At 33.7% G+C, this 13,929-nt stretch overlaps 1 protein-coding gene across 1 annotated transcript; it reads right to left on the reverse strand.

Annotated features, from left to right (window-relative positions):
* Nucleotides 1–6,876, reverse strand: LOC140040158 (uncharacterized). The gene is made up of 3 exons (XM_072085870.1): nt 6,746–6,876; nt 3,599–4,212; nt 1–3,450 (listed from the first exon to the last, which is right to left on the reverse strand). Exons 2-3 carry the CDS (start codon nt 4,086–4,088, stop codon nt 2,582–2,584), a joined length of 1,359 nt encoding a protein of 452 aa, XP_071941971.1. The 5' UTR covers nt 4,089–4,212; nt 6,746–6,876; the 3' UTR covers nt 1–2,581.
* Between the last annotated feature and the right edge of the window lie 7,053 nt (nt 6,877–13,929).

The raw sequence follows: 13,929 nt of genomic DNA on the forward strand, positions 1-13,929 counted from the left end.
CAAGAGGACAAAAATAACTATAAAAGCAAATTTATTTCTATTGTAGAATGTGTCTTTATTTATACATCTCTTTGTAGTTGTATATACTTTTTAAAACGTAAAAAGCCTTCAATTGCCTCATAAACATTTATTACGATCTTAACAATAGAATAATAGTTACGCTTTGTATAGAATTAACGTACATTTTTGTATGTTCGCGTGTTACTAACACTGTTAGATTATTTCTTAACACTTAAGCTTGGTTCTCACTAGGACGCAACGCAAGGACATAGACGCAATTGACCAATGACAAGCAACAGTTCCAATAATTCATCGCTTGTAATTTGTCAAATCCCTTACGTTGCGTTACGTGGGTGTGTTGCGTCTCAAATGGGAACCACGCATTAAGCAATAATTATACCAGGGAAGAGTAAAATACCATTAGATTAAAGTTAATTATTTATGTTCAAATTGTCTATACTGTATTCTGTAGGTTTTACTACTGTTATATTATTATCTGAAGGAATTATGCATATAGGAAATTGCACGGTGTATCGCAAACTTTACAAGCTTATGTTAAGAATTGCTCTCATATTAACCTTAGCGTAATTAACAAGGTTTGAACCACACTAGCCTAGTAATTCAGCCGATTCTCGGTACTGTATCTATTTCCGAAGTATCATAGGAATATTTGGTAATACAACATCACATGTGTTTTTCACATGTATCTACAACATCACATGTGTTTCACATGTATCTATGGAAGCTAATCCTTAACCTAACCTTACATGATACAGGTACCACATGTGATGCTGTATTACCAAATATTCCTATACTTCGGAAATAGATAGTATGTGGAGATACAGGACTGGGAATCGGGTAATTGTATTTATGATTTTGATATACTGTACTACAAATGTGTTTGCAATCAGTTAGAAACTTTTTTTTTATTCATTCGCCAACATTTGAATTACGGTTAAATAAACGAAATTACGTAACTTAGTTACCATAATCCTTACTTTTACTAACAATAAACATCACTTAAGCTTGTTTAAACTGTCTTAAAATAGAATTGAGTTCTTTCTTTAGCGATTGTTGATTAAAGAAAGATTCTCTCATAAGTATTAAATCGATTGTTGAATTCAGCATAAAAACAATGATGGACTTAAATGTCAAGGATGATCATAGCGGTAAACACAACTTGCGTTATATAACATCGTTGGGGTAAAAACGCACACACCCGGCCCCAAACGGGACCGAATGTGGTAAAAGTACAACAAACACACTTGTTGTCTGAGGGAAAAGTGATATTAGTTCACTCTTCACTGGTTGTCTTTATAATAAATAATCTACTAAACAGATTTACATACTTTTAGGCCTAAATAGCCTTGACTGTGCGTCGTGACCTCTTTATCGATTAATAACCTCTGTATAAAGCGTGGTTCCCACTAGAGACGCAACGCAATGACGTACTCGTAGGGTAAGCGCGTTTACCAATGACAAGCCACTGTTCGAATAATCCATCGTTTGTGATTGGTCAAATCACTTACGCTGCGTCCTTGCGTCGCTAGTGGGAACCAAGCTTAAAGCGTGGTTCCCACTAGCGACGCAACGCAAAGACGTAACGCAACGCAAGTGAATTGACCAATCACAACCGGTGGCTTATTCGCTTGTGATTGCTAACTGTCTATAACTTCGCTTGTCATTGGTTAAAACGCTTGCGTTTGCGTTTACGTCCTTGCGTTACGTTCTAGTGGGAACCAAGCTTTATAGATCAAATGCAAAAATACACCCACATTATATTTAGGTCTAGTAAAAATACAAAAACAAGGAAATTAGGCCTACGATACATGGCAATTTTTTTTTTTTGCCATGTAATAATTATGGTCATGGTTCCCAGTATAGTGATTTTATACAGAACTCATGTCTGTATTCATTTTTTAACTTCACCACTTAACCAAAAATGTAGTTTCACCTTGTATGTAATTGTATATTGGCGGCGACAAAACGACTACCAACACTTTGGAACATAAATAAAACTGACAATTTGATAAAACATTTAAACAATAAATAATTATTCATTAGCTCGATCAAAAACATAGAAAAACATTAATTTTGTAAGTTGTGAATGGCAGGTGTCGGATGAATAGCAGTGTCGGATGAATAGCCGTTTCTATTTAGTAATGACCTTGTTATTTACCCTAATTAGAGTATTTGAGTTGATAGATAACGAAGGTTATAACTAATTACCCGTTTATGCTTACGTCACACGACTTTCAGTAATGGAAATATAATTTCAAATATGATTGTACTAATGCAGTTATAGATTTTCGCTATTTAAAAATTGCTTTTATGAAATGTTCAAATTGGATTGCAATACTTACAGAAACTGACATTTTAATGGCAGTTGAAGTCTTAAAACCTTTTTTAAAGCCTACAGTGTAGGCCTAAAGGGTTTTATCCTGATATTAATAAAATTCAGTATATAAATAATTATATTTAATTCATTTATCAAACTAACGTACTCAATATTGCACCAGCCTATATAGGAACAAGATTCGAAGAGATCTCCGCTTTTTTAAAACATCTGATTTTTGTTGAATTATCGAAACATATACGACGGTATAGCCGAAAATGGTTTCCCTGCCCAAGTTTTAATTGTATTTTCTTGAACATGTGAAGATTGACCAGCCTTTACAACAACAGGACTCGAAGATTTCATAGGTGGAGTAATTTTTCGAACGGGTTTTAATGGTCTTGAACCAACAGGCGGACTTCCTCTTGGGCTCTGAGGTGGACTTGGCGTCCTTATGGGCACTTTTACAGTTTTATTTGCTGAGGACCTTCGCGTTCGAGAAACTGCCGGGAGCCTTACCGGGTGACTTGTAGGAGATGCACTACCTATAGTGTTCGATCGACGCCTGTAATGGCCTATTGGCTTAGTAGCATTACTGTGCTTGTCAATGTTTGATAAAACCTGTTCCTCACGAAGGTCGGGTAACGAGCTGGAATGGCGCCTTCTAGAAAGCAGATATTTTTGTATGTCTTCTTCCTCTTCCTCGGCTGGAAATTCCTGCAGACGATCTAATCGTCGTGACATATTAAAGACTAAGCTGTTTGCCTGCTTAAAGTGTTCTTCATTTAACGGTATTGAAGGCACCTGTCGTTTGAGTTTTTGGACTTCTGAAGACTCCATCCAGCGATTAGCAGGTTCTAGTCCAGACATTGCTATCAGATCTGTCAAACAGCGTCTGCCTTGCGCCTCTCGTTCTTGGCGCGCTTTTGTCTTCCGGACAGCGATTGGTGACAGCAACAACAGATCCGGTGTATCGCACCTACTCTGAATCGCTAAATTCTGCGCAGTGTTGTTGTTCGTTGGATCTCGAATACTGACATCTGCACCAGATAATACAAGCAGACGACATATTTCTGAATGACCAAGTCGTGCAGCTTCTAACAAAGGTGTGTAACCTAAAAATTTAAGAACAAATATTCAAATTCAGTTTGTATTAAGTTGACAACTATTCTATTTCAATTTCTCCAAACGTGAAGTGAACATTTCATGTCATTTTCTATTTATGGACCATATACAGTAGATAAGGCATAATGTGACTCTTACCTTTACAATTCATTTTATCAATATCAAGATTTAAACGCCCAAAGCACGTGATCATTGCCTTGACTACGTTGATTCCTTGTTTAATTCGGCAAGCATGTATCAAAGGCGTATCAATTGAATTATCAACAATGTTTGGGTTAGCATCTGATTGATCCGCCAGTACCTTCACCATACCTTCATCACCACGTAGACAGGCAAGAGCCAAAGCCGTTCTGCCTTCAGTGTTCCGTAAATCGGGATCAATATCTGGCTTCTGTAGCCAGATTTTTGCAAGATCTCTCCGACTTTTTGGCAGTAGATCCAACTCGCATATCTTCATCAGGACAGTGTTGCCACCATGTTCTGTGTCTTTTTTGTTAACGTCTAAACACGGCAGATTCATTGATGTTTTGATGCGAGTGTAACTATTTGTTCTCAGAGCTTCCATCAAAGCATGGGTTGAATTCCCTGAAGAGGTCTTCCTTTTCAGTTGCATTGTGGAGTCTTTCATTCTCACAGTATGTTCGATTTATGATACCTCGTCACCAACTAGATTCCAAAGTTGAAGGAATTATGTATCGTCAGATGTTATTCCTTACATGCTATCGAATCAGATATGCTTACAATTCTTGTATCTGGAATCAAAGACAAATATTAATTGGTTATATTAAAACGCCTTAATGTGGTATATAATCTTGCCTCCCTTACCGTTTTTTTTAACAGATCAGATTTTGCATCAACTGATAGGCCTAATCTACTGTCTGTCCACCAGAGAGTTTTTGAGCTTACGTTCTTTTAAAAATAAACTAAATTATTTGTCTGGGTGTTTGTGAGTGTAATGAGCTGGGATGAGGAGGTGGTGGTTCATGTTTGGTCGGGTATATATAACAATAAGAAAAAACCTTTCTTTTGACCCAGTTATCCTTAAACCAAACTGTCGAACCATTTTTTTCTAAACAATGCTGTCATTCATATCATTGTCGTTCTCACCATTTCTATTGGCGTCTCTTTACTACCGTACTAAAATATAACCGAAACAAACGGGACTCTCGAATTCATTGTAAATATTTAACAAAAGAAAGTAACGTGTATAAACAGATTAACTGAGAGGCACGTAACTATAGTAAATTTACAAACACTTAGAAAGACAAAAGCTATAGAATAGTTATCTATAGATTAAATTAGATGAACCTTTTAGACCCTATCTCATCTCTTATTTTACCGGATTAAAGTCAATTTGCACAGACGAGCGATAACGGTAAGCGGAAAACTGCGCGGAGAATTTGTATCTATCCTGAGCGGAAACTGCCCGTCCGCTTCGCTTTGTGTGTAAAGGACATAAGGAATAAACATAATTCTATATTTCTATTATCGTACCACTCGTCTGTGTAAATTGGCCTTTAGATTTAAAGGTATTTGATTCATTGATGATCGACGTGTGGAAAAATATCTGAGTATAGGAAAAAATTAAATTGACGATGGAAAAGCATGGTCGACCCGACATAACTACTGTATATCCATAACAAGATTATTTCACATATGCTGCCTGTACCATGTAAAGTTAGGTTAATGGTTATAGGATACTATACTTGTAAAATACAATACATGTAATACAGATACATGTAAAACACATAAAGATGCTGTATTACCAAAGTATTCCTATGATATTTCGGAAATAGATACAGTACCGAGAATCGGCTGTCAGGAGCTGAATCTGATATCGTTTTGCAATTTAAGTGAAGCCTTAATCTAATACGAAACGTCATTATTAATATTATATACGTTGTATCTTGAAAAGATACACCTATCCGATACATCAAAGTTTTAAAATCTTAGATGTCAAACATTAATGGAAACTGATAGTAAATATATAGGGAATATAAAAGTTCTCCGGGTGGTATATAGCTAAAAATACACACGAATGTAGGCCTACGTTTTGTATACAGTTCAGATTGAAACGTGGTGATCCTTCGGCTTAGGTTCAATAATAGGCTATAAATTATGTGATCCATCTTTTGCTCTAAATAATAATCGACATAATAGTGAAAATGAATATTCATCCTGTAGTATTTACGGAGGGGCAATAATTCAATCCTCACCTTTGACCGAAAGTTCTAAAAACAAACGCTAATGTTAACATTATGGGTCTATTGGTAATACATTATATTGTAACCTAATCCAAAAATAGGGCAAGCATTTATACATATAATAGCATTACATTAAGTTAGTAGTGGATTCCACATTTAGAACACAGTCTTGGATATCTATTGGGAAAATCACTAAATACGCTAAGGGAAAATATTTATTGGAGGTAAAAAATTAAATTATTTTGCTCCCGAGTGGGAATTTTTGTTTAGATTTAGAAAGTTAGGATCTATTATAAAGTTTCATATAGTCTGGCAGACATGGCATAACCTTGCAATTTTGTCGAAAAACTGTAGAAAACATTGTAATGTTGGACGTACACCGTCGGACTAATTAATAACATAATAATAGCTACATCACATATATTAGAACTTGTATTTTCCCTAATTTTTACATGTAATTGTTGCTTGTAAGTTTTCAAATGTTTCACTACACAATATATAAATATCGCGAGTACTCAATCATTGTTGGACCTACATTTAGCTTGAGGCCTTCCTCATTTTCTAATCTACCATTTTCACCATCAACCATGTGTTAAAACTTATATTTGGCCCTGACCCACGATTGTATTTTGAAGTATGAAATAATTAAAACACGAAAATATTATAACACGTTTCTAAACATAGCCTACCATTGCTAATACTCATAGTGATCATTTTTTATAATAGGCATACTTTTAATATATAATACTAGGTTTTAGATGTATATTTTTAATGACGAACACTATGCCCATGGTATAACAATAGTATCAGTGTAATAGTACACTCTTTAGCAAAAAGTTATAAACATCCAAAAGTATAATAGTTTTAAAAATACTGTAGGCTACTTCGAAAAAAGGTGTGCCTAACACTAACGGTAGTAAGGTATGTTTATCAGCGCACACTTAACCTTCGATTTCACCTGAATACTAAAAACACTGTGTCAACAAACCAAATTACAACCGCCAAAATAATTACTCTCACAACAAAATAGTTTTTAGAAATTGACGATGTTTAAAAAGCAATAAAAGATCCGAATACTTACATTTGTGAAGCATTGGTTTCCATTTAAAATTCGTATCAACGCGTTTACTGTCGTTTACTATATATAAAGAAAACGCGATGTATGCTTTGTGTCGTCTGCTCGCTTTCGCTATTTTATCTTATCTGACACAGCCGATTCGTTCACTACGGTTTTACTATAGCATCGAGGCACGTCTTTTGTTCACTAGTAATTGATACGTAATGTCGATCAATAACATGCTGTTTGGCAAGAGTCCACACAAGATGACGCCATAAATGTTGTTCTTAGGTCTTGTGATCACGCTCTTTACGACCTTAATGGGAAACCCCGTAACCTGGTTTTTACAGGTTTCTTAATTTAAGAATACATTAAAAATCACGAGTTGTAGGTTTTACTTTTTTTTAAAATTCAATAAAAATTGTTTATTCAGTATTAATTACTATTAAGGTCTATATAATCTTAGTTATTATTATTAGGCCTATTACGATGTTAGTTTTATTGTTGGGGCGACTTTTTCTCATTCTCACAGATTTTCTCATCTCATTAATTAATTTTCAGTATATCACCGTCCGGTTTTGAATTAATGTTCTTTGCCTGATGTGTTTATAGGCCTATATATATTTGTGTACATTTATTTATAAATCCAAAGGCAAATTACTGAAAAAATGACAATGCTGTGGGTATCAGTGGCTGGATCACATTTATTTATATACACAATTATTCCATCGACAACCTAACCTAGCTTTTTTTTTTTAGTTCCATAGCCTATTGATTGATATCTACCAAGCTTTCTTCATTGATTTCTACTCTTACTCTCTCCACCCTCTAGCAGCCTGAGCCTCCTTTGTTTTTATTTCTTTTATACTCAGGCAGCGCTTGTCTGTTTCGTACTCTCTCGATGAAGGATTAGTGTTGCCGAAAGCTCTGCTATTTTTCTGGCTGTTTTCATTATCCTTTTGATTTAGTTTTTTACTTAGTTATTTGTATCTCTATTGAGATCCAACCACTGATACCCACAGATTGTCATTTTTTCAGTGCTTATTTTATTTTGTATCTCCAATGAGATCCAGCCACTGATACCCACAGCATTGTAATTTTTTCAGTGCTTATTTTATTTTGTATCTCCAATGAGATCCAGCCACTGATACCCGCAGCATTGTATTTTTTTCAGTAATTTGCCTTTGGATTTATATATCTATATACGGTACATTCTTTACATATATTAAATAATTACCGGTATCAATAAATATCACTTTAATATTAATTAAATCAAATTCTACAATAATTGATATGCATGGTACGGTATATAAACGCATCAACGTTTTCAATCTTCAATTTCACTTCTTAATTAAAGTTGTAGGCCTTCATAAATCATCGTGATTTATTACCGGTCATCACTGTCGTCATCTTAATCACCAACATCATTAAAAACATTGCCCAATCACTATTAACATCATTCTACTATTCGTAAAAAAACATCGTCATACGTCACTAACTAACTTGTTTGTCATTTCATTCCATCGGTAAACATTTAGAGCACAAATGTTTTTGAACCAAGCATTATGATATGACACATCCGCACACTAACATTTTATTGTTACAGGTTCCTAGGATGCAATTTGCGATTTTGCTGACTGAATGACGTATTTCAAATCTTTTAGATATGAATATATAACGAGTGAGAGAGAGATTACGTAATACTGAATTTGAAAATAATTACTTTGAAAGTCCTCAAAAAAAAAATTTACATAAAAATTCAGAAAATCAATTCTGCTTCCATCATGTGGCCTAGTTTTTTTTTTAATGCGTTCTAATCCTGCAGCATTCAGGATCATTAGATCGCCCTAGATTCTTTATATACGCAGAGACACACTCGTACGTGCGCGTTCAATTACTGATAATATTTGTCGATTTTTGTACGCGGGTGTCAACCTCAAGTTTCGTAACCGTAATAATTACGTCACCACGAGGTTGAACGACCAATGCCCTTTACGGTAATCGATTTGATAAATGAAGTGATGAAAAACACACAAAACATTGGCGTTTAGCCAAGTCAACCGTACCTTTGCCCATAAACAAGCACTTAGAACACAGTTCACTGGAGACATGTTTGCTTTTATGGTCGTCATCAATAAATGTAATACTAATTTATAGCATAATATTGTTCTCTTTATATCCCTATCAATTAGCCTTTGTAATCTCATTAATGCCCATAAAATCCATTTCCTATGGCATACCCTAACATGTTCTCTACTCGTATACCCACAAATTGTTGTACCAAGACATAGGCTGTACGATATGTAGACTTGCCCCAAGTCTGTATCATTGTCTTTTTTTAAATTTGTTTTTATTTCGATTTTTTTTCTGAAAATATCCAAAATCAAGTAGTATACGTATGAAACACCATATGTGCCAAAATATTTATCTTTTTGCTAATAATAAGACAAAACTGCGTCTGGAACCTACGCAAACAGTTATTCGCTCACGGGTAAATGTTCATATTATCCGGCTTAAATAACCACGACAATGCCCTAAAACACCACTCCTCTTAATGAAACAAATGCATTGAACCACTGCTTTTTCGCCATTTGCATGAAAATCGAATTGTTGGAATTACTCATTAATCTTCTGTTTTGATATAAGATAATCTCTAACCGGTCGTTTGACTTTTTATTCACTTTCTAACTAAGAAATTAATCAGTATCAAACACGATGTAAATCTGAATAAAATAGTGAGGATTGTTCATGTTTGCAGAACGTCAAGTACAGTTTGACAAGGTCACGAACTACGTGCAACTAACCATGTTAAAAGGGAAAAAATATAGCAAGTTGCTCCTGTGATATGTCTATTTGTACGACGCATGTACACATTTATATAACTTAAGACTATATTTGTAGGAATTCCCTTCCTCTCTATAATATTTAATTTAAAGTACTGCTTACTGTTTCGTCCCTTTTGCACTTGTAGGCCTATATTTCTTTTCTTGCATTATATTAATTATGTTCATTATCGGTTGTATATTTATTATGTTACTCTGTTATTTGTGGAAATAAATGTTATTATTATTAATATTAATAATGTTATTTTAGATTATACTTTTTGATATACAATTTGATTTACTTCTTGAATGTATTTTTGTATAATTGTGTATTGTTTTTAAAAGGGTCTCTACAAGTCGGCTTTACTGCTGTAGTACGTGCTGTTAGAGCTACGATACCCTTGTAAAACAAAGTTGAATAAATAAATAAATAAATACTTTATTTTGAATAATTGAAAGTGTTTGTGTAATCCATTTCTGTGCGTCAGTTTTAAGTTTTTGTCAACGGGGCTAGATTAAATTATTGTACGATCCTGGTAAACAAATCGAACATTCTAACTACCAGTTATAATATTGTCGATCAAGTTTTACGTCATAAGCGTAAAAATAATATCGGTAAGCTTAAAATCAATTATCAAAGAGCTTGTTTTGATGTCAAACAAACATTTAGGTCTGTGGTTTTTATATAATACTTTCTCTTTAGATTGATTTATAGCATAACATGTAAATATGTTGAAATTCTCGGTCAGCAAAGTGAAGTTGCGGCATGTTGTTTCTTACAAATTCTATATGGTATTAAATCCTCCTGTTTGCATGCCGTTCAGTATTAGTTCTATTGCACGTTTAGATGTTTATTTAATTGTTATATGTAATAGTATGGTTCTATTACACGTTTGCACTAGAAACAGAGCAGTGTCTTTCTGATCAACAACTTCATTTTGAAAGTGATGCTTCCGTTGTTTGAGATCTTTGTTTACTAAAGATACACTATCATACCAACCATTGGTACATAAAGTGCCATGGTTTTGTCTTGTCAAATATTTACATAGGCTTCGTAAGGATCCGCAGTAGCAAACATTCGATAATGATCATGCCATTTCCCCAAATTAAATGTTTCTGTTACTTGATGTACTTGACCTTGGGGTTCATTACCCCAGCAGATTATCCAATAATTGATAATCACCAAACATGGTGCTGTTGAAATTTAGTATGTTTATTCGATGGCGAAAGCTCGTGGGAGAAGAACGAGCAGAGTTAGAAACGAAAGAAAACAATTGCACACAAAGGTAAACGACCACAATGTGATTATTTGTTTAAGAGGTTTGATAATTGTACAAGACCGATATCGAATCCCCTTGGTATGTGGGCCTATATGCTGCCTTCCATTTTACTTATAATTCATAAGATGAGCGACTCGTAGCCTACCTTTAAGTTATAATAGGACAAAAGTATGGCATGTTAGTTATGTTTGGAATGAATATTTTTATTCTATGAATATGGAACTCCACGCATATTATTAGGCCAGTATTATTAACTTTTAGTTTAGGCCTAATGTATTTGAAGCATATTAATGACTGATTTCCGCGGAGGATAAATATTTTGAAAAAGATGAGGGCCTACAAATTGTAAAATGCTGAACATAACCTAATGTCATATCTTTAATGTTCCAAGAGAATATGATTAGAATGTGCGCTAATATAAAACGTACCTTCAATAAAGATAATGTTATAGTATGAGGTGGTTCGAGCTAAAAGGTAGTATATGTAAACATCGTAGGTCCCTTTAAACGAAACTTTGGGCCTATAGCAAATTAGAATAAAGATTTCGTAGTCTGTTTGCAGCGACTAACAACATTCCTCCGCGATGTAGGTTGTTTGTTTGTTTGTAGTTTGTAAACACGTTAACTTAAGCTTAATTAAACACTTTATCGACCTCTCACACTGTTAATTCAAATGACGTCATCTATTTCATACGCAAGCTTCGGTAGATTCAACTTTATTCGATTCGCAACGCACGTTCGGGCATACTTTTACAATAACAAGGCCATCTCTATACTGGAGAAATAAAACAGAATGGCAGATGCGAGATGCAAATAATAATGTATAGCCCTACACAGATAAGAATGTTACCAGCAAATTTTAAACTGAAATTACATGAACATTAACAAAGACGCGCGTATGTCAAGAGAAGCATATGTAGATGTTTAAAATAGAAGTATTCTGTTCGTGACATCATAAACATTACTGTACTAGATATAGGCCTACAAATGAAAGTTACTGAAAATAAGACACTAAAAAGAAAAGAAGATTAAGAGCGAACCAACTTACAAAATGACCATGTGAAGGAAAGTTGAATGAAAAGAGGAAAGAAGATCATCAACAACAACAAAGACAACACAAATATAGACGAAAATGAAAAAGTTTGTGGCATCAGACGTCCATTATGGAACCGGTGTCATTACCAACACCATACAGTAGGCTAGTAAGCAACTGGGAAAGGATCATCTTAATGTTGCTCCTTGGCGTAGGCCTATCCCTCATTATTTCAGCTATGATGCTATGCTTCTTATGTTATTGATGTCTAAACTGTTTTATTGGACTCCATTTGCTGACTTAGTGACATTACATTATATTTATTACATTTTACATTTTATATTTTGTTTGTGAGTATATTTTGTTGTTGCGCTGCATAAACTGTTCTTTCTCATTTTTGTGGTTAGTAATTACCGGTGTAAACGTGTCGTGTAAAAAGTGAAATATTTATACTGAAATAAAGCTACTAATATATTCAAAGAAAAAACATAAAGATATCTTTAAATAGTGTACCGGTAGTATTAACTGAGATTACACGTAAGCCGGTTTGTCATCAAGTATAAATGACCATAGCAACAATGTTGATTGATATTATGTCGATGACATTTGACTTTGACTGTAGTATATAGTATTTATATACATTCGCGAATCTATTTTGACAAGAAGTACGTAGATAGTGACGTAGTTACACTATTTAATTGACGTTTTGAATATAATATAAGTCGAAACAAGTTCTAATTAGTTGTATTTTAACTGACGTAAACAATAAAAACAAATAATTGTCTGAATTCGAAAATATCAATATAGGCCTATGTGCAACTATACCAAGCAAAGTGAAATGTGTATACGTTAAAAACTATTACCTTTTTATCCCCATATATATATTGCACCAACATCATCTTATAGTCACTGTGCCATATGTACAAAAATAAACAAGGTCGAAATTTGGTCAAAATACCGACTTTTTAAAATTCAATTATTATGCAATATTATTGCCATATATGCGCATATATTGTGTTATCATCATCTTATAGAGTCATAGTAACCAGTTAAAAAGGTCGAAATTTTGTAATTTTTCGAAAACTTCCCTGTACGGTACTACCAGGGAGTTGTAAATTTTACAACTCCCTGGTACTACACTGCCCTGTAAAAAGAACGACTCAACTGACACATTTTTTTTAAATCACTTTTTTAGCTTTTTGGGCTATTTAGGAAATTATACACCTTGTGGTATATTCAGATATTCAAAATTTTAACTAGAAATATGAAATTTAAAAATCAAAATACCATTCAATTACGTGTGTGTTACTATTGTCACCAAAGACTACAACTCAACTACAAATGCCATGAAAGACTCACTCAAATGACATATTAACACCTATTATCATAGGAAACCCATTCAAGTGCACAACAATGGTGTTAATTGCACAGCAAGCTGTGTAATGTTGTTGTTTTAAACATAAAATAATTTGGTACTGCCCTACGAATAATTGTCAATAATTATTTTATTCAATACTCACTTAAACTTGTTTAGTTATTGTTAGAGTATTAATTTTATTTCTGGAATATTTAGAATTAAATACCCCGGAGAGAGACTATGTGAACACCGTAATGATATTATTATTGAATATTCTCCCTCTTAAATTAATACTTAAAACTAAAGTTAAAATACAAGAAACATGAAAACCAATTTTCGAAAATTTCCCAGTACTATACGGTAGTACAGGAATTTTTTTTTAAAAATGGCAAATTTTCGACCTTTTTATTTTTCGATAAAACTGGTTACTATAGCACAATTAACATGCGCAGAATCCATTAGTCGCCTCTGCGCATGTTTATTATGCAATAGTAACCATTTATGTCAAAAGTAACCACTTTTGACATAAATGGTTACTATAGCATATTAAACATGCGCAGGTTTATTATGCAATAGTAACCATTTACGTCAAAAAATAAAAGGGTCGGAAATCAGCCATTTTTTTTCGCTGTACTATAGTACAGGGATTTTTTTTTTAAAATGGCCAATTTTCAACCTTTTTATTTTTCGATAAAACTGGTTACTATAGCACAATTA

Source organism: Antedon mediterranea, chromosome 2, assembly GCF_964355755.1.
Source record: "Antedon mediterranea chromosome 2, ecAntMedi1.1, whole genome shotgun sequence".
Lineage (NCBI taxonomy): Eukaryota > Metazoa > Echinodermata > Crinoidea > Comatulida > Antedonidae > Antedon > Antedon mediterranea.

What these genes read in the sequence shown, in the direction of transcription:
- LOC140040158 (XM_072085870.1), bottom strand. Translation starts at nt 4,088, where the DNA reads ATGAAAGACTCCACAATGCAACTGAAAAGGAAGACCTCTTCAGGGAAT. An exon ending in TGATAAAATGAATTGTAAAG is followed by an intron (nt 3,451 to 3,598) that starts GTAAGAGTCACA and finishes TTAAATTTTTAG; the next exon opens with GTTACACACCTTTGTTAGAA.